Raw genomic sequence first — 22927 nt, forward strand, 5'->3', positions numbered from 1 at the left:
GGCCAATTCAACAGAAAAAAAAATTAATCAACAGAACCTGTCCCTGAAAAGATCCAGTTGGCAGCTTCAGTAGACAAAGACATTACAACGACTATCTTAAAGATCCTCAGGGACTTCCCTGGTGGTACAGTAGTTAAGACTCCGTGCTTCCAAAGCAGGGGATGCAGGTTTGATCCCTGGTCGGTCAGGGAACAAAAATCCCACATGCTACGTGATGCGGAGAAATTTTAAAAAAAGAAAAAGAAAAATATCTTGGACAAAAGTCAAGAAAATGACTTATGATAAAATGAAAATATCAATAAAAGACAAAATACACAAATGAACCAAAAGGAAATTCTGGAGCTAAAAAAGTATAATAACTGAAATGAAAATTTATTAGAGAGATTCAAAAGCAGATTTGAGCAGGGAGAAGAAACAAGAAGAAACGGTCACTGAACCTGAAAATATGATCATGGAAATGACCAAATCTGAGGAACAGAAAGAAGAAAAAAAAAATTTTTTTAATAACTTTATTTATTTATTTTTTGGCTGTGTTGGATCTTCATTGCTGCGCACAGGCTTTCTCTAGTTGCGGCGAGCAGGGGCTACTCTTCGTCGCGGCGCCCAGGCTTCTTTTTGCAGTGGCTTCTCTTTGTTACAGAGCATGGGCTCCAGAGCGCAGGCTCAATAGTTGTAGCCCATGGGCTTAGTTACTCCACGGAATGTGGGATGTTCCCGGACAAGGGCTCGAACCCATGCCCCCTGCATTGGCAGGCAGATTCTTAACCACTGCGCCACCAGGGAAGGCCCAGAAAGAAGAAATATTTAAGAAAAGTAAACAGAGCCTAAGGGACCTATGGGACACCAAAAAATGGACTAATATACACATTGTTGGAGTCTCAGAGGAGAAGAGAAAGGGGCAAAGATATTATTGGAATAAATATCACCAAAGAATTCCAAATTTGATGAAAAAAATGAATATAAATACCCAAAAAGCTCAAGGAACTACATGTAGAGTAAACTGAATGAGATCTACACCAAGAAATGTTATAATCAAATTGTCCAAAGACAAAGGCAAAGAGAGAATCTTGAAAGCACCAAGCAAAATGTGACTCATCACACACAAAAGATCCTCAATAAGATTATGAGCAGATTTCTCATCAATAAACATGCTGGCCAGAAGGCACTGAATTGGTATATTCAAAGGACTAAAGAAAAAAACTGTCAACAGGAAATCCTATATCTGGCCAAACTGTCCTTCAAAAATTAGGACAAAATTAAGATATTCTAAGACAATCAAAAGCTGAGGGCGGGGGCTTCCCTGGTGGTACAGTGGTTGAGAGTCCGCCTGCCGATGCAGGGGACATGGGTTCGTGCCCCGGTCCGGGAAGATCCCACATGCCACGGAACGGCTGGGCCCATGAGCCATGGCTGCTGAGCCTGTGCGTCCGGAGCCTGTGCTCTGCAACGGGAGAGGCCACAACAGTGAGAGGCCCGCATACCGCAAAAAAAAAAAAAAAAAAAGCTGAGGGCGTTCATTACCACTATAAGAAAAAACAGCCCTATAAGAAAAACTAAAGAGAGTCTTCATGTTGAAATGACAGGACATTAGACAGTAATTCAAAGCCATATGAAGAAATAAAGATAACTGGTAAAAGTAAATTCATAGACAATTGTAAAATCAGGTATTGTAACTGGTTTGTAACTTGCCCGTTTACTTTCTACATGATTTAAGCCAGGGGTCCCCAATCCCCGGGTCATGGACTGCTATTGGTCCACACGGCCTGTTACGAACTAGGCTGCACAGCAGGAGGTGAGCAGCCAGTAGGCAAATGAAGCTTCATCTGCCACTACCCATCACTCCCCATCGCTCCCCATCGCTCGCATTACCGCCTGAACCATCACTCACATTACTGCCTGAACCACCCCCCCGACCCCCGTCCATGGAAAAACTCTTCCACGAAACTGGTCCCTGGTGCCAAAAATGTTGGGGACCACTGACTTAAGAAACTAATGCATTTTTTAAATTATTAGACTATGCTTTTGAACAAACAATTCATAAAGATATCATTTTATGACATCAGTAACTGAAAGGACGTGAGGACAGAGCTATAGAGGAGCACAGTTCTGAATGTTATTGAAATTAAGCTGGCATAAATTCAAATTAGCATGTTATAACTTTAGAATGTTAAATGTAATCTTCATGATAACCACAAAGAAATCAGCTATAGAATACAGACAAAAGGAAATGAGAATGAAATCAAAAAGCTTCACTACGAAAAAACAAGTAAACACAGAGAAAGACAGTAATGTAGGAAATAAGGGGCAAAAAAGCTATAAGGTGTATAGAAAACAAATATCAAAATCACAGAAAGTCCTTCCTTATCAATAACTGCTTTAACTGTAATTAATTCAACCCCAAACAAAAGATAAAGACTGGCAGAATGGATTAAAAATATATGATCCAAGAGTTCCTTGGCAGTCCAGTGGTTAAGACTGCACTTCCACCACAGGGGGTGCAGGTTGAATCCCTGGTCGGGGAACTAAGATCCCGCATGCTGCATGGCATGGCAAAAAAAAAAAAGATCCAACTGTAGGCTGTCTACAAGAGACTCACTTTAGATGCAAAGACACAAATAGGCTGAAAGTGAAAATATGAAAAAAGATATTCTATGCAAATACTAGCCAAAAGAGAGCAAGGGTGGCTATACTAATATGAGACAAAATAGACCTTAAATCAGAAGTTCACAGGAGAGAAAGAAGGACATTATATATTAGTACAAGGTTCAATACAATAGGTGATTTAACAATTGTAAATACTTACACATCTAATATTATCAAAATATATTAAGGAAAAAATTGATAGAACAGAAGGGAGAAACAGACATTTTCACAGTAATAGTTGAAGACTTCAATACCCCACTCTCAACAGGAACAGAACAACCTGAGAGAAGATATGTAAGGAATTAGAGGACTTAAACAAATAAAATAAACCTACGAGACCTAACCGTCATATACAGAATACCCAACAAGAGAATATGTATTCTTCTCAAGTGTACAAAGGACATTCTCCATGATAGCTGTATTTTAAGACAAAAAAACTATATCTCAACAGATTTAGAAAGATAAATATCATACAAGGCATCTTCTCTGACCACACAGGATGAAGTTAGAAATCAGTAACAGAAGGAAAACTGGAATACTCACATCTTTGGAAATTAAACAACACACTCTGAAGCAAGCAATGGGTGTAAGAAGATATCACAAGGAAACAGAAAACGCTGAGGGATAAATGAAAATGAAAGGACAACATATCAAAACACATGGGATGAAGCAAAAGCAGTGCTAAAGGAGAAATATACAGCTATAGATGCTTACACCAAAAAAGAAGAAATATCTCATACCAACAACCTAACTTTACAACTTAAGGAACTAGAAAAAGAACAAACTAAATTCAAAGGTAGTGGAAGTAATAAAATAATAAAGATAAGAGCAGAGATAAAAAGAGAATGGGAGGAAAAAAAGAGAAAAATCAACAAAACCAAAAGTTCGTTCTTCAGAAAGATCAATAAAATCAACAGACCTTTAGCTAGATGGACTAAGAAAACGAAGAGAAGATTCAAATTAATAAAATCAGAAATGAAAATTAAAACATTACGACCAGCCCGACAGAAATAAAAAATATTAGAAGAGCGTACGATGAACAACTATATGAATTGGATAATGTGGTTGAAATTAACAAATTCCTACTGACACAAAACCTACTAAATCACAAATAAATAGAAAATTTGAATAGACCCATAACTAGTAAGGACATTGAGTCAGTAACCAAAAACCTCCCAATAAAGGAAAGCCCTGGAACTGACAGCCTCAAACGGTGAATTCTACCAAACTTTTAAAGAACAACTAACAGATAGTCTTTTCAAACTCTTCCAAAAAACTGAAGATGATGGAATACATCCTCATTCTGTGAGGTCAAGCATTGCCCTGATAGCAAATCAATTCAAAGACACTACAATAAAAATATAGGCCAATATCCCCAAGGAACATTGATGCAAAAATCCTCAATAAAATACCTCAAATGGCTCATATGGTTATATACCTTAACTACATGGATTTACTCCCAGGATGCAAGGATGGTTCAACATACAAAAATCTATCAATATAACACACCACATTAACAGAATAAAAGTGTAAAACCACATGGTCATGTCAATTAATGCAGAAAAAGCACTCCACAAAATTCAATACCTTTTGCTAATAACTAAAAAATAAAATTCGACAATCTAGGAATAGAAACAAACTACTCACCTCAACATAGTAAAAACCATATATTAAAAATGCACAGGAAACATCAAACTCAACGATGAAAGATTGACAGCTTTTCTTCTAGGATCAGGAATAACGCAAGGATGCCCAATTTTACCACTTCTAATCAACACAGTACTAGAAGTTCTAGCCAGAGCACTTATACAAGAAAAAGAAATATAAAAGCATCGAAACTGGAAAGAAATAATCTGTGTTTGCAGATGATATGATCTTACATATAGGAAACTCTAAAGATTACACACACACATACACAAAAACAAAACTGTTAGAATTAATAAACAACAACAAAAAAAGGAAACTAAGAGAACAATCTATTTACAATAGCTTCAAGAAGAGAAAAAGAAACTTAGCACTTAACCAAGGAGACAAAAGACGTGTACAATGAAAACTATAAAACGTGGCTGAAAGAAATTAAAGAAGACATTAATAAATGGAAACACATCCCATGTTCATGGATTGGAAGGCTTAATATTGTTAAGATGTCAATACTACCTAAAGCAATCTACACACTGAATTCAATCTTATCAAAACTGCAGTAGCATTTCTTGCAGAAATATAAAAACTTATCCTAAAACGCATACATGACCTTAAGGAAACCAGAAGAGCCAAAAACAATCTTCAACAAATTTGGAGGTCTCACACTCCCTGATTTCAAAAATTACTACAAAGCTATAATAATCAAAACACCATGGAACTGGCATAAAGACAGATATAGAGATCAATGTAATAGAACAACACCCAGAAATAAACCCTCGCATATATGGCAGATGATTTTCACATGGCTGCCAAGACCATTCAGTGGGGAAAGGACAGCCTTTTCAACAAAGCATGTGGAGAAACAGAATATCCACATGCAAAAAGAATGAAGATGGACCCTCACCTAACACCCTACACAAAAGTTAACTCAAAATGCATCAAAGGCCTAAATGCATAAGCTGAAACTATAAAACTCTAGGCATAGGGGAAAATGTTCATGACACTGGATTTGGCAAGAATTTCTTGTATATGACACCAAAGCATGGGCAAAAAATGGAAACATATATTGGACTTTATCAAAACTGAAACTTCTGTACATCAAGTGGCAGTATCAGTAGAATAAAAGTCAACCCACAAAATGGGAGAAAATATTTGCAAATCATATTTCTGGTAATATATTAATATTCAGAATATAGAGAGAACTCCTAAAACTCAAAAATAAAAAACAGAAGACGGCATACTAGGATGATGGGGAATTCACATCTTCGCACAACTAGGACACTTACCAGGCACTGGTGGGGAACCATGGACACCAAAAAGGACAGAAGGAAGCCCCAGCAAGTGGTTGTTTCAATTATACTTTTATTTTTCCTAATATATTTTTTATCTTTCTAATTTTATTTTGTTTTTTATTCTTTGATACTGTACTGCTCCTCTTTTTCTTTATTGCTTGCTTTTTTTTTTTTTTTTTTTTACTGTGCCACAAAGCTTGCAGGATCTTGGTTCCCATTCCGGATGTCGGGCCCAAGCTACTGTGGTGGGAGCTCTGAGTCCAAACTGCTGGACTAAGAGAGAACCTCAGACCCCAGTGACTATTAATCGGAGTGAAGCCTCCCAGAGGTCCTCATCTCAGCACCATGACCCAGCTCTATCCAACCGGCTGCAAACTTCAGTGTTGTAAGTCTCAGGCGAAACAACCAGTAAGACAGGAATACAGCACCACCCAGGAAAAAAAAAAAGAAACAACAAAAACACATGTTACAGATGAAGAAGCTAGGTAAAAACATACAAGACCAAATAAATGAAGACGAGATACATAACTTACCTGAAAAAGAATTCAGAGTAATGATAGAAGAGATGATCCAAATTCTTGGAAACAGATGGAGAATATACAAGAGACATTTAACAAGGATCTAGAGAACTAAAGAGCAAATAAACAGTGAGGAACAACATAATTACTGAAATTAAAAATACTCTAGAAGGAAGCAATGGCAGAATAACTGAGGCAGAAAAAGCAGATAAGCGAGCTGGAAGATAAAATAGTGGAAATAACTGCCACGGAGCAGAAAAAAGAAAGAACACAATTGAGGACAGTCTCGGAGACCGCTGGGGCATCATTAAATGCATCAAAATTCGAATTATACAGGTCCCAGAAGAGGAAGAGAAAAAGAAAGGATATGAGGAAATATTTGAAAAGATTATAGTTGGAAACTTCCCTAACATGGGAAAGGAAATACTCATTCAACTCCAGGAAGCACAGAGAGTCCCATGCAGGATAAATCCAAGCAGAAATAAACCAAGACACATATTAATCAAACTATCAAAAATTAAATACAGGGCTTCCCTGATGGCGCAATGGTTGAGAGTCTGCCTGCCGATGCAGGGGATGGGGGTTCGTGCCCCAGTCCAGAAAATCTCACATGCCGCGAAGCGGCTGGGCCTGTGAGCCATGGCCGCTGAGCCTGCGTGTCCGGAGCGTGTGCTCCGCAACAGGAGAGTCCACAACAGTGAGAGGCCCGTGTTATGCAAAACAAAAAAAAATTAAAAAATAAATACAAACAAAAAATATTAAAAGCAGCAAGGGAAAAGCAACAAGTAACATATAAGGGAATGGCCATAAGGTTAACAGCCGATCTTTCAGCAGAAACTCTGCAAACCAGAAGGGAGTGGGCAGGACATATTTAAGTGATAAACGGGAAAAACCTGCAACCAAGACTACTCTATCCAGCAAGGATATCATTCAGATTCTACAGAGAAATTAAAACTTTTACAGACAAGCAAAATCTAAGAGAATTCGGCACCACCAAACCAGCTTTACAAAAATGCTAAAGCAAATTCTCTGGGCAGGAAACACAAAAGAATGAAAAGACCTACAAAAACAAACCAAAAACAATTAGGAAAATGGTAATAGGAAAATACGTATCGATAACTACCTTAAATGTAAATGGATTAAATGCTCCAACCAAAAGACCCAGGCTGACTGAATAGATACAAAAACAAGACCTGTATACACGCTGTCCACAACAGACCCACTTCAGACCTAGGGACATGTACAGAATGAACGTGAGGGGATGGAAAAAGATATTCCATGCAAATGGAAATCAACAGAAAGCTGAAGCAGCAATTCTCATATCAGACAAAACAGAATGTAAAATAAAGACTATTACAAGAGACAAAGAAGGACACTATAAAATGATCAAGCGATCGAACTAGGAAGAAGATATAACAATTGTAAATATATATGCACCCAACATAGGAACACCTCAATACATAAGGCAAATGCTAACAGCCATAAAAGGGGAAATTGACAGTAACACAATAATAGTAGGGGACTTTAAAACAACTTTCATCAATGGACAGATCACCCAAAATGAAAATAAATAAGGAAACACAAGATTTAAATGATACATTAAACAAGATGGACTTAATTGATACTTACAGGACATTCCATCCCAAAACAACAGAATACACTTTCTTCTCAAGTGCTCATGGAATATTCTCCAGGATAGACCATATCGTGAGTCACAAATCAAGCCTTGGTAAATTTAAGAAGATTGAAATCATATCAAGTATCTTTTCAGACCACAACACTATGAGACTAGGTATCGATTACAGCACAGAAGCTGTAAAAAAATACAAACACATGGAGGCTAGACAATATGCTACTAAATAACCAAGAGATCATTGAAGAAATCAAAGAGGAAATCAAAAAATACCTAGAAATAAATGACAATGAAAACATGACCACCCAAAACCTATGTGAGGCAGCAAAAGCAGTTCTAAGAGGGGAGTTTATAGCAATATAATCCTACCTCAAGAAACAAGAAACAACTCAAATAAACAATCTAACCTTACGCCTAAAGCAATTAGAGAAAGAAGAACAAAAAACCCCCAAAGTTAGCAGAAGGAAAGAAATCATAAAGATCAGATCAGAAATAAATGAAAAAGAAATGAAGGAAATGATAGCAAACATCAATAAAACTAAAAGCTGGTTCTTTCAAAAGATAAACAAAATTGATAAACCATTAGCCAGACTCATCAAGAAAAGAAGGGAGAAGACTCAAAAGAATTAGAAATGAAAAAGGGAAGTAACAACTGACACTGCAGAAATACAAAGGATCAAGAGAGATTACTACAAGCAACTATATGCCAATAAAATGGACAACCTAGAAGAAATGCACAAATTCTTAGAAAAGCACTACCTTCCAAGACTGAACCAGGAAGAAATAGAAAATATAAACAGACCAATCACAAGCACTGAATTTGAAAGTGAGATTAAAAATCTTCCAACAAACAAAAGCCCAGGACCAGATGGCTTCACAGGTGAATTCTATCAAACATTTAGAGAAGAGTTAACACCTATCCTTCTAAAACTCTTCCAAAACATAGCAGAAGGAGAAACACTCCCGAACTCATTCTACAAGGACAGCATCACCCTGATACCAAAGCCAGACAAAGGCGTCACAAAAAAAAAAAAAAACTACAGGCCAATATCACTGATGAACATAGATGCAAAAATCCTCAACAATATCCTAGCAAACAGAATCCAAAAGCACATTAAAAGGATCATATACCATGATCAAGTGGAGTTTATGCAAGGATTCTTAAATATACACAAATCAGTCCTTGTGATACACCATATTAACAAACTGGAGGATAAAAACCATGATTTCTCAATACATGCAGAAAAAGCTTTCCACAAAATTCAACACCAATTTATGATAAAAACTCTCCAGACAGTAGACACAGAGGGAACCTACCTCAACATAATAAAGGCCATATCTGACAAACCCACAGCCAACATCATTCTCAATTGTGAAAAACTGAAAACACTTCCTCTAAGATCAGGAACAAGACAAGGTTGCCCACTCTCACCACTACTATTCAACACAGTTTTGGTAGTTATAGCCACAGCAATCAGAGAAGAAAAAGAAAGAAAAGGAATCCAAATTGGAAAAGAAGAAGTAAAACTGTCACTGTTTGCAGATGACATGATACTATACATAGAGAATCCTAAAGATGTTACCGAAAACTACTAGAGCTAATCAATGAATTTGGTAGAGTAGCAGGATACAAAATTAATACACAGTAATCTCTTATATTCCTATACACTAATGACAAAGAATCTGAAAGAGAAATTAAAGGAACACTCCCATTTACCATTGCAACAAAGGGTAAAATATCTAGGAATAAACCTACCTAAGGAGAGAAAAGCCTACATGCCAAAAACTATGACACTGATGAAAGAAATTAGAGACGATACAAACGGATGGAGAGATATATACCATGCTCTTGGAGTGAAAGAATCAACACTGTGAAAATGACTATACTATCCAAAGCAATCTACAGATTCAATGCAATCCCTATCAAATTACCAATGGCATTTTTCACAGAACTAGAACAGAAAATTGCACAATTTGTATGGAAACACAAAAGACCCCAAACAGCCAAAGCAATCTTGAGAAAGAAAAACGGAGCTGGAGAATCAGGCTCCCTGACTTCAGACTATACTACAAAGCTACAGTAATCAAGATAGGATGGTACTGGCACAGAAACAGAAATATACATCAGTGGGACAGGATAGAAAGCCCTGAGATAAACCCATGCACATATGGTCACCTTATCTTTGTTAAAGGAAGCAAGAATATAAATGGAGAAAAGACAGCCTCTTAAATAAGTGGTGCTGGGAAAACTGGATGGCTACATGTAAAAGAATGAAATTAGAAAACTCCCTAACACCATACACAAAAATAAACTCAAAATGGATTAAAGACCTAAATGTAATGCCGGATACTATCAAACTCTTAGAGGAAAACATAGGCAGAACACTCTATGACGTAAATCACAGCAAGATCCTTTTTGACCCACCTCCCAGAGAAATGGAAATAAAAACAAAAATATACAAATGGGACCTAATGACACTTAAAAGCTTTTGCACAGCAAAGGAAACCATAAACAAGACGAAAAGACAACCCTCAGAATGGGAGAAAATATTTGCAAACGAAGCAACTGACAAAAGATTAACCTCTAAACTATACAAGCAGATCATGAAGCTCAATATCAAAAAAACAAACAACCCAATCCAAAACTGGGCAGAGGACCTAAATAGACATTACTCCAAAGATATACAAATTGCCAAGACACACATGAAAAGATGCTCAACATCACTAATTATTAGAGAAATGAAAATCAAAACTACAATGAGGTATCACCTCACACTGGTCAGAATGGCCACCATCAAAAAATCCAGAAACAATAAATGCTGGAGAGGGTGTGGAGAAAAGGGAACCCTCTTGTACTGTAGATGGGAATGTAAATTGATACAGCACTATGGAGAACAGTATGGAGGTTCCTTAAAAAACTAAAAGTAGGACTACCATATGACCCAGCAGTCCCACTACTGGGCATATACCCTGAGAAAACCATAATTCAAAAAGAGTCATGTACCACAATGTTCACTGAAGCTCTATTTACAGTAGCCACGACATGGAAGCAACCTAAGTGTCCACTGACAGATGAATGGATAAAGATGATGTGGCACATATATACAATGGAATATTACTCAGCCATAAAAAGAAACGAAATTGAGTTATTTGTAGTGAGGCGGATGGACCTAGAGTCTGTCATACAGAGTGAAGTAAGTCAAAGAGAAAAGCGAATACCGTGTGCTAACACGTATATATGGAATCTAAAAAAAAAAATAAAGTTCTGATGAACCTAGGGGCAGGACATGAATAAAGACACAGACGTAGAGAATGGACTTAAGAACAAGGGGAGCGGGAAGGGTAAGCTGGGACGAAGTGAGAGAGTAACATTGACATATATACACTACCAAATGTAAAACAGATAGCTAGTGAGAAGCAGCAGCATAGCACAGGGAGATCAGCTTGCTGCTCTGCAACCACCTAGAGGAGTGGGATAGGGAGGGTGGCAGGGAGATGCAAGAGGGAGGGGATATGGGGATATATGTATGCATATAGCTGATTCACTTTGTTATACAGCAGAAACTAACACAACATTGTAAAGCAATTATACTCCAATAATGATGTTAAAAAATAAATAAATAAATAACAACCTGATTCATCAATGGGCAAAGGAGCTGAACAGACAGTTCTCCAAAGAAGATACATGAATGGCCAATAAACTCATGAAAAAGATGTTCAATATCAGTAATTACTAGGAAAAACCATATCAAAAGCACAATGAGATATCACTTCACACCCATTAGGATGGCCATTATGCAAACACAAAAAATAACAAGTGTTACCAATGATGTGAAAAAACCAGGACCCTTGTGCACTGCTGTGTCAATGTAAAATGGTACAGTTACTACAGAGAACAGTGTGGGGGTTACTCAAAAAATTAATAATAGAATTAAATGATCCAGCAATTCCACTTTCAGATATACACCCAAAATAATTAAAAGCAGAAACACAGATACTTGTACACTGATGTTCATAACAGTGTTATTATTCACAATAGCCAAAAAGTGGAAGCAACCCATGTATCCATAGACATTTATATCAGACTCCAGAAAGGCAAAAAGGAACCAAAACTATTAGAAAAGTTATCTCCAGACTGTTATTCTGGGTCTAATACCTCACTCAAAACATCACAAATTAAACTGTAGTTCACTGACCTATTTTTATACTTGGGGTTGAGGAGGTCTTTCCAAGAATAAACCAAAACACTGGGGTCAAACACTGACAGGTTTTACAAAATAAAACTTTAAGTATCAATACTACAGAAGTTAGTATAAACAAAGTAAAATTACAAATAGGAAACCTAAAAAAAGTTTTGCAACACATATAACAAAGAGTAAGTACCTTTCATAAGAGTTCTTACAAATCAGTAAGAAACAAATGAAACACCCCAATACATGCAAAGACTAAACAAGAAACTCATGTGAGAAATACAAAATCCATCTTCACTAAAATAATGACTGAAATGAAAACAATTTATTGAAAACAATTATGTTTATTTTTGCCAACAGGTCATCAAAATATTTCAATGATATCACTTAATTCTGGATAAAGTACAGGAGAATGGCACTACAAGATTTGTAAGATTAAGTACACAAAGATATATATATAAATCCATTTATTGGGACTTCCCTGGTGACGCAGTGGTTAAGAATCCGCCTGCCAATGCAGGGGACACGGGTTCGATCCCTGGTCTGGGAGGATCCCACTTGCCGCAGAGCAACTAAGCCCATGAGCCACAACTACTGAGCCTGTATGCCACAACTACTGAAGCCCGTGTGCCTAGAGCCCATGCTCTGCAACAAGAGAAGCCACCACTATGAGAAGCCCGTGCACCACAACGAAGAGTAGCCACCGCTTGCTGCAACTAGAGAAAGCCTGCACGCAGCAACGAAGACCCAACACAGCCAAAACTAAATAAATAAACTTAATGGACTTCCCTGGTGGCACAGTGGTTAAGAATCCGCCTGCCAATGCAGGGGACACAGGTTCGATCCCTGGTCTGGGAAGATCCCACATGCCGCGAGGCAACTAAGCCCATGCACCACAACAACAGAGCCTGTGCTCTAGAGCCCATGAGCCACAACTACTGAGCCCGTGTGCTGCAACTACTGAAGCCCACGCACCTAGAGCCCGTGCTCTGCAACAAGAGAAGCCACTACAATGAGAAGCCCATGCACCACAACAAAGAGTAGCCCCTGCTCGACACAACCAGAGAAAACCCACACACAGCAACGAAGACCCAATGCAGCCAAAAATAAATAAATAAATTTAAAAAATAAATTTATAAAAAAGGATAACTCCATTTATTATGGCATTCTTATACAGATAAAAAATGAAAAATACCCTAAATGTCCACCCATAAGGAAGTAAATATATGTAAAAGAAGATAAAATAGATCTCTATGTATTGATGTAAAAAGTTATCAAATTGAAAGATAATAAGTGATTTTCTCATTTACTCCTCCAGCATACCTAGGTATTATTATCTTATTTTACAGATGGGCTAAACTGAGGTACAGAGAAAGAGAAGTTAAGCAAATTGCCTGAGCTGCAATTCAAGTCCGTACTAAATAAGTTAATACAGGTATGGCATTTATCACAGTGTAATATCATAGTAAAGACTTAATAAATATTAATTAAAATTTGTTATAGGAATAGTATAAAGGTTAATAATTAAGTATCTATATGTTAAAATAAATTGGCATCTAGAAAAAGCAAATATGCTACTTCAAGGTGACCATTTTAATTTAAATTTCCTATTCACTTTTGGTGTTTTCTATTAATCCTTTATTTTTGGCATAAAACACAAGACTTTTTTTCCTATATAATTACATTCAGGCTGTCATTAAAGTTGGTAATAACAGCTCTGAACAATAAAGACAAGCTAAGGCTAAAGTAAGACTTTTAGCCTTCATATAACATTTTTTCATATGTATCATCAAGGGCACAAGCATTGGGTTTTCAGAGGAAACCTCCTCAGTTTTCAGCCATAGCCTCCATTCTTCAATCCACCAACTTCTAGTTGCTACTTGACATTCTATCTTTGTAACAAAGTTGGCCACATTCTCTACAATAACAGAACAGTAACAATAATGTCAGAACATCATGTTTCCTTCTGAGAAGATCTAATTTCTATTTACCCTTTCTGATTTTAAGACAGGCAAACTAGGAGGAGGTTGGTTACAAGAGTCCCCTCCTCGAGCCTATCCTGTATTCATCCTGTATTTAGTTTTAATGGGGCATATCTACTGAAGTGATGATATGGCCATACTTAAAATTTATGGGGCACTCTGGATTCTCCTCAAAATGAACTCATTTTAAGGGAAGAGAGAACTAGTTTGGTTTAAGGAGTACAGTACTCCTTAAACCACATGGTAATACTAGTATGGCTGTGGCAATTGTGACTACCATTTATTGGTTACCTATCAAGTTCTAGGCACTTTACATAGGTTATCTCCTTAAATCTGCACAATAATCCTATAAGGTGTGTATAATTATCCCTGTTTTAAAGATAGAATAGGTAACTTGCCCAAGGTAAGTCAGCATGTTAGCAGTACAGCTAAAATCTGAATCCAGGCATCTGGCTCCAAAGTCTATGCCTATTCTAAATGCAAGAATCAAAGAAAGAAAATTACCACCAAGAGAATGAATTTCCAGGGTCCATATCAAATACCACCTGGAAATTTCCTTACTATTTGGAAAGGACCTTAGGAGACCTAGAGTTCTCACTGAATAGATTTTAGAAAGAGCCAGAAATTTTAGAGTTGTTACTAGTAAACCTTAGCCCCAGGTTGGTATAAAGCCTGAAAAGTATAGATTACAATTTGATAGTTTCACAGAATCCTCACAATAGTGCTATTTTTCATAACAGCATGAATGTGCACTCATGTCATTTGAATTCCATGGGAACAGTACATAAGTGACTTTCTCTACAGAAAGTATCTTCAATAATAATTTTTGTATGGTATTTTATTTTCATAAAGAATTCTCACAAGTGAGATTTTAAAATGATTATACACAATTCTGTGAGGTTAGAAACATTATTCAAAATTATTTCTCTTGGGCTTCCCCGGTGGCGCAGTGGTTGAGAGTCTGCCTGCTGATGCAGCGGACACGGGTTCGTGCCCCGGTCCGGGAAGATCCCACATGCCGCGGAGCAGCTGGGCCTGTGAGCCATGGCCGCTGAGCCTGCACGTCCGGAGCCTGTGCTCCGCAACGGGAGAGGCCACAACAGTGAGAGGCCCGCGTACCGCAAAAAAAAAAAAAAAAAAAAAAAAAAAAAAAAAATATATATATATATATATATATATATATTTCTCTTTTTACAACTAAGGAAACCAAAGATCAAGGTTAAATGACATGAACATTAACCCAAGTGCACAAAATTCAATATGTATTGAGCTAAGCACTGGATATAAATGTAAAGATATGATCTCTCCTTAAGGAGCTCATGGTCTAGTACAGGAGGCAAATATAAACACTTATAGTGCAAAATGATAAATGCATTTCTACTATCTCTGATTCTACATTAAATTTATTAGTAACTGGATAATGCCACTGGAGCTTTTTTCAGCAAATTCAGAAAAAGTATAAAGCTAAAATTGTCACTGAGAATTTACTAAGTAGAACCTAAGTGAAACACAAAATATTTTCCAAAAGGAGAAAAATTCATAAAATTTTTAAGTTCATAAGAAATAAACAGAGTTTATAAAAACAGAATGTGTTAGAAATTAAGAAATTTGTTATAGATATTTTAAAAGGCAACCATAAATACTCTTTAATGTAACTAGGCTTACAAGAGAAATACAAACCAGAAGTTACCTTTTGGTTGGGGGTAGAGGGACAATTAAGACTGGATCAATAATTTTTCACTCAGATCAAAACTATTTATTGTACTGGTGGAAAGCAGAAAATAAAATAGAGAAGTTCACGGTAAATGAAAGTTAAAAGATCTAGTACTATTTACTAACTGACATCCCCTAGCTTTTTACTGCAATTTTTTTTCTTATTTACAGCCCCAAATGAGCCTTTGCTAAAGCTTAAAACAAAAGCAACTGCTGATTTCCATTTCTCTTATCAGTACAGTAAGCCATGTTTGTTAATGGAATTCAGCTATCTCAGGCCATTTTTTGTGAAGAATGCATTCAGTCATTCATTCAGCAGATATTTAATGGCCAGGTACAGTTCTAGAATATGAGTATACAAATAGTGAATAAGAAAAGATGGAGGGGCGCTTCCCTGGTGGCACAGTGGTTGAGAGTCCGCCTGCCGATGTAGTGGACGCGGGTTCGTGCCCCGGTCCGGGAAGATCCCACATGCCGCGGAGCGGCTGGACCCGTGAGCCACAGCCGCTGAACCTGCACGTCTGGAGCCTGTGCTCCGCAACGGGAGAGGCCACAACAGTGAGAGGCCCGCGTACCGCAAAAAGAAAAAGAAAAAAAAAAAAAAAAGAAAAGATGGATGTGGATGGATGGACGGACGGACAGATGGATGGATGGATAGAGAGAAAGCCAGATGGATGAATAGGACAAAGAAGGAGAAGGAATAGACAGATGTCAGGAGAATGAATTTCAATTATACCAGACAAATAAACTGAAATAGGTACTAAATTTTCATTAAGAGTCTGCCTCCATTTTCCCAAAACACAAGTAGAGTGACCGGTGCTGTCTGAAACTGATTATTAGCTACGGACTGTTGGTTCCAATAGCCGTTCCAGCCACCAGGGGAGAAAAGTTATACTAGCCATCAGAGCACGGCTGCCTCTCATTTAGCAGTAACATATCTGTGGGGGAAGAATAGAGGAAGGCTCATGAGAATAAGTAAAATATTTATTTTGAGTAAAGTTATCACTAAACATACCTTTCAGATAAAAAGGAGCTCTTGTGAGGATTTAGATTTTGACAAGATTCTAGGCTGCCATCAGATGATGAAGAAAGCTGCTCTGATTGCAAGTTGTCTGTATCACCCAAACTGGCCTCAGTTACAGGTGAGGTCTTTATGTATTTTCTTCCTAACTCCGTTCCCAGGACATTCGTCAATATAACTCTGGGTATCCTGTCATATAAAATAACAAACACTGTACTGTACTGAAATTTGCAGTAAAAAAAATTCTAGGAAGTTGAATTTTCAAGCATTTTCAACTCAGTACAAGTAAGCTATTAGAATTATACCACCCTGGAAATCAGCCCATAAAAACTCAAAATGTTGGATGAACACTCTTTTTTTTGTTTCTAGAAATACTTGTATCTTATAAATTGGCATAGATTGGCATGCCACTATAATGGCTTAACTGTACTTAGTGGATGCTATTGGGGTTGCTTAAAATTTTAACCAGTTTTTCTCAAAAAATGCTTTTTCTTTTCCAGTAGTTATTAAAAACACAGATACTACAAACCAATTCAATAAATCTTTATTCTTGTCCTTCAACAGAAAGGTCCTTGGTAAATAACAATACTCATAATTGGTAAATGACAAATGCTAAATCCAATAAGGAAGACATCATTCAGATTGTATCTATGGTAATGATAGAATCCTTAAGTGAAACAGCACATACACTGATGGTAATAAATACTCTTTATATAATAGCACCAGGGAAAAGGGTCAACAAAATAAATGTTTAGTAAAGTGTAATTTTTAACACTCCAAACTTTTTTAAAGAGGTGGTTTCATATCATCCTTAAACAGAAGAGGATAGCCTAATCTTCTCCTGGTTAGCCAGTTGTTACTATAAACAACTGATGTTCTTTTCCACACTACAATGATGCCCTCAAGGCAACTATCTGTCCTGAATTGACTGGCCCAGGCCAAATTATTGTGATTTTTTTACTTCACATTAGTGTATTTTTTAAGTTTCCTATCTCCTCTTTATCAGATGTCCCCCTTGACTGTTACCCATATGTCACTTGAAGCACTTTATTGACCTTTTGTGAGAGACAATACATAACACCTAGAAAGGGCCAGAGTACTTTTGTTTAAGTAAAAAAATGTGAGCTTCCCTGTACTTTGTTACATCTGCTGTAGTTCTCAGAGGTACTCTATTTTCACTACATAGAGGCACTGTGTTCTTTTCACTATGTTCCAGATAATGTAAAATTTCAACTCATAGGAGAACTTTAAAATAACTTAGCCTTCTCTTTATTTTAAACATGAAGAACTCAAAGCTCAGAAAAGTTAAATGGTTGCCCAAGTATAAGCAACTCTTCCTGGAAGAAGGACCTTGGCCAATTATCTTTTGGTTCTTTTAATTTTATCCCATTACACTGCATCCTCAATACTAACCTGCCACAGCATCAAGATAACTGAGCTTTTCTGTAGATACTTCAGGAAACTTTAAAAATATCCATTTCCAGAACAACCTCCACAAAAAAATGTACTGGGTTGATTAACCAGTATATGATCTAAAAACAAGGCTAGCAGTAAATACAACTCTCTGAGCTCAGAGTTTGAGTGAAGGAAGAAAGCAAAGAAAGTTAGCCATTTAGTACAACCACTAACTGTGGGGAGAGGAGGACAGAGATATTTTTCTATCTCCCCTCATGATTTAAATCTCTAAGAATCCTATTTATTATTGTCTGCTTTGTATATTTGATGTCTGACAGAACCCTTCTTAAAATCCTCGAATTGAAGTAGGAATGAAGACAATACAGGACCAGTAAGGAGTCTCAAGATTTCTTCTGTCTGACCTCACACTAGGAATTGCTGTGAAATAAATCACTAAAGAAAACTCAACTACAGTTCTCAATGCTTTAGGGAAAATGCAGGGATATTAGAAGAGAGAATTTTATTGGGTAAGAACTATTTTTTTCCAAATAGTTTGGCACAATTAAAATTTTACTTACTTTTAAGAGATGAGAGAATCTGATATACTAGTTGATAGCTCATTTTAAGAGCAGATGATACACTCTTTTTATGGTCCCCTATCATTACTGAATTCTAAAATGTGGCTCATAATGAAAATAATCCAAGAACCGTAGTGTTTATAAAGAGAAAATTTGGGGCACAGAGGAAGAAATACCAAAGAAATATCAGCTATAATTTAGTATCTCTGTTTAAATGCCTGACTACAGTATGTTTAAATGTGTTTTTAAATGTTGAGTCCCTAAAAAAAAAAAAAAGCTGTCTCTCAAATATGAGATAAAGAGTCCATAGAATATTAGTCCTATAAAAAGTACTGAAGAGAATAATCAACAACAAAAAATACAAATATCAGCAAGGAAAGGGAAAAATTATAAAGATTAGAATTAGCTTCTGAATAATAAATGATCATTCTATTCTTTTATGGTTTGTTTTGCTGCTAGATTTTGAAGGAAGAAAAAGCAGAGCTATGAAAAAAGAATCTTAGAGGATAAATGAGAATTTTTAAGCTAAACAAATAGCTGAAAGTCTTTCCTAGAAGAGAAAAATGTCAAAATTCACCAAAAAACCACTTGAAAAGATTATATACCAAACTGCAGTAGAACCCGCATTTCTAAAGCACAAGAGCCCTAGAGGGCCTCTGAAGCTATCAGAAGGTTCAGGGAACTATCTCAGCATGTCTACCATGATACACCTTTCAATTAGAAAGCATTCCACTACTATGTGAACAAATGCCACAAGAAAAAAATTTTTTAAGTTAAGTAGAATATTTAAAGGTTAATAGACATCACATAAAATATGTAATAAAGTCCAATACCTACTTATTAAAAAATAAAAGGTCAAAAGAATGAAAAGCAGTATGGCACAGAGGTTAAGACCAAGGACTCTGGAGTCAAACATAAGGTTGGGTTCTGAATTCAGCACCTAGTAACTATATAACCTTAGATAAGTTACTTACCATAATTTATACCTCTTATCTTCGATCTCCTCATCTCAAAGATGGGGAGAATTATAATATCTACCTTAAAAAATTATAAAGATTAGATGAAATAATAGATGTAAAGCAGTTTAGCACAAGTCCTGGCACACAGTAAATATACAAGAAATGGAAGCTCACTTTAATTTTCCTATTATTGAAGTCTTGCTCAAACTTATAAATTATCTTTTCAATTAGTGCTTGATTGTCATAATTCATCATGCTCTGCAATCTTAATGAAAATATTTTAGTAGAAAAGTATACAGTTAAATAGTTAGCAATGCCTACAGTACACCTAGCTCTTCATAACACTAACCATAGCCCAAACATCTTTCATCAGCTATTCTCAACTTATGTAATTTGTGTACCTTGAAGAAACAGAGAGCTCTGTATGAAAGCCTTACAGAAAACAAATCTATAAAGTAATAACTAAGTTCATAATACCTAAACTGTCTTTTGGTGTACAACTTATAAATTAGCACTGCCATGGAAATTCTAGGGCTAGCCAGCATTTCAAAAGATTCTGAATTTTCACAAGAAATATATAAAGGTGTATACTTCATCTCTCATACTATCACAATATATAAGGAAGGACTGAAAAATGTCATTTCACACAGTCCATCCAATTTTTTCCCAAGTATGCAAATAGTATCAGTAAGTAAAACAGAATTTGTTTAACTTTACTTACTAATATTATGAAATCACACTTCAACATATAATATGTTAAACCAAAGGAGAAACAAATTTTGTAATGCAGTGAGATGAAACAGAAAGTATACCGGCCTGAGAAGTAATATCATTTATTGATTGTGTCTCTACATGGTTATTTTCTCTGGTTCTTAATTTTTTCAATCACAAATTGTGAGTTCCTCCCCCACATATTGGTAGCAAGGTAAATATAAGATTGAAATAATTTAATAAATGGGGAAAAACTCTGAAAAACTGATAAGAGCTAATAAGACATACTTGATGCTAAGAGCAAATTTTTAAAGAAATGGAACCCCTGTTGAAAGATAACAATTACATCTGGTAATAAAGCTATAAATAACAAGCAAAAAAATTACAATGCTAATTTAGTTTTTATTTTGTTGTAATTTAGATGAATGCTTTTCTAAAACTGTGCTATGTAACTTATTTTTTTCTTGATCAAAACATTTTCTTTCTTTTTTTTTGGTTAACAATGGTCATTTCTTTCTTTAGGCTGCACCGGGTCTTTTTTAGGGTTCCTATAAATGTATTCTTATCCCAGATGATATAATTCAAAATATTACTTTCTAAATCAGTTTCTTAAGCTACAAAGAAAAAAAATTTTTCATTTTTGAATTACTTTCTTAAAGAGATTCACAGATTTCCTAAGTTTGCTCTTTTCTTTTACTAAGCTATATTTTAAGTGAATATATTATCACTCAACTAAAACATTACTGGCTTAAAGAACTCTTAAGGTTACAAGAATACCGGGGTGTCCAGAAAGTCTTACCACCACAATATCTGGAATATGTAATTTTCTAAAACTTCAAACATAGGCAAACTTAAGAAAAACATGAATAAATATAATTAAGCCATTTAGGGGAATTCCAAAAACCAGGAACTAACTTTTTTTTAACAGAATATAGTTACACTGTGTCAATATTTCTCTAATAATCTCTGGTGCCAATAGATGAAAACAGGAGAAAGATGCTTTACCGTCTCAAAAGTTTTGCACATGTCTCCCACTAGGCTCTTTCTTGCCTAATGTCCAAAGTTTATAAGGATCTGGAAATATTCTCCCAGGAAAACAGATATGAACCACATAAGGAGATAAAACCTACACTAAAATATGGTTTACTTGTTTAAAAAGAAATGTATGCATCCCACATACTGCTAATTTGATATTTCTAAAACTCTTGACCCTGTTCTTCATTATTTAACAAGACTGATTGGTATCATGTGTTTTCTGTTTTTCTTCTCAATTTTATCCGGAAATTAAAAGGCTAAACTATCTTCATTAAAAGGCAACTTACTTAGATCACTACCTTTAGATCCTAGAACGCACATAAAATTTCTAAAAAATGCCACTCCTTTTCTGTACAGCTGAAACTAACACAACATTATAAATCAACTATACTCCAATATAAAATTTAAAAGTTTAAGTTAAAAAATAAAAATAAATAAGTAAATAAAATTTTTAAAAAGTAAAAAAATGACATTTCTGGGAATGAATGAGTAATTTTGGTTTACTCAATATTTAAACTTTAAGTTAAAAACTAAAAATACAGCTTCCCTGGTGGCACAGTGGTTGAGAGTCCACCTGCCGATGCAGGGGACATGGGTTCGTGCCCCGGTCCGCGAAGTTCCCACATGCCGCGGAGCGGCTGGGCCCATGAGCCATGGCCGCTGAGCCTGCGCATCCTGAGCCTGTGCTCCGCAACGGGAGAGGCCACAACAGTGAGAGGCCCGCGTACCGCAAAAAATAAATAAATAAATAAATTTTTCTCTCTTTCATCTTTCTGAAATAATGAATTCCTACCTAAGTAAAATGAAAATAAGACAAACAGCATCATGTAAAAGTCTCAGTCTCCTAGTCTAGATAGCAAGCCCCACAAAGAAAACATCTAACTAAAGCTATACCCTAAACAGTTCTCCAATTTTCTTATTTGAAGCTTGTGATATCTCTTCTCCTGATTGTCCCCAAAATTACAGAGCAGATAATTGGTTCTGATGGAGGAAAAGACATTTCAATCAAGGAGACTGAAGATGTAACTCTGCTGAGAAGCAATTTCTTTCTTATAGTCAGCAAACATGTATTGAGCGTTTAGTATGTGCCCAGTACTGTGCAAGGAAAAAATAATAAAATGTAGGGTCCCTGCCCTCATGAAGCTTATTGTCAGGGAAGCAGAGAAACTAAAAATCACAGTATAGTGTGATGAGTGCTATGATACAGGAACAGGCTGCTTAGCAAGACAAAGAAAGGGATCAAATGCAGATGTGGCAGGTGGAATCAAAGAAGAAATGAGCTCAATGTTAAATATAATGAGCTCAATATAAGTCAGTAAAGGGGAAAAGGAGAATTGTTCCCAAGATAAGAGAAAAAGCATGAGCTCAGAGGAATAAAACAGCATTATACATTCAGTGAACTACCAGTAGTTTCCTAAATCTAAAGCACAGCATAAATATGGAAGAGTGGACATACACAAAGCTAGAGGTAGTCAAAGGTGAAATCATCACGGACCTTGTATGCCAAGGTAAGGAATTTGAACTTTATCCTAAACTTTATGTGGAGCCACAGAAAGATGTTAAACTGGAGAGTGACAAGTAACATCTGCCTTTTAGAATGAATACTTCAGCAACAA

General features: G+C 36.2%; 1 protein-coding gene across 8 annotated transcripts in view; it reads right to left on the reverse strand.

The window, feature by feature from the left end:
* SENP7 (SUMO specific peptidase 7) overlaps positions 1–22927 on the reverse strand; it is a 153597-nt gene that overhangs the window by 61500 nt on the left and 69170 nt on the right. For 4 of the 8 annotated variants that reach the window (XM_060010567.1, XM_060010566.1, XM_060010572.1 and 1 more), the window contains one exon: positions 16628–16822. The exons of the other annotated variants lie outside the window; for them this stretch is intronic. In XM_060010567.1, the coding sequence (XP_059866550.1) occupies positions 16628–16822 (195 nt within the window). The remainder of the gene's footprint in view (positions 1–16627; positions 16823–22927) is intronic. 8 annotated transcript variants of the gene reach the window in all.

This window comes from Delphinus delphis, chromosome 4 (genome assembly GCF_949987515.2).
Source record: "Delphinus delphis chromosome 4, mDelDel1.2, whole genome shotgun sequence".
Lineage (NCBI taxonomy): Eukaryota > Metazoa > Chordata > Mammalia > Artiodactyla > Delphinidae > Delphinus > Delphinus delphis.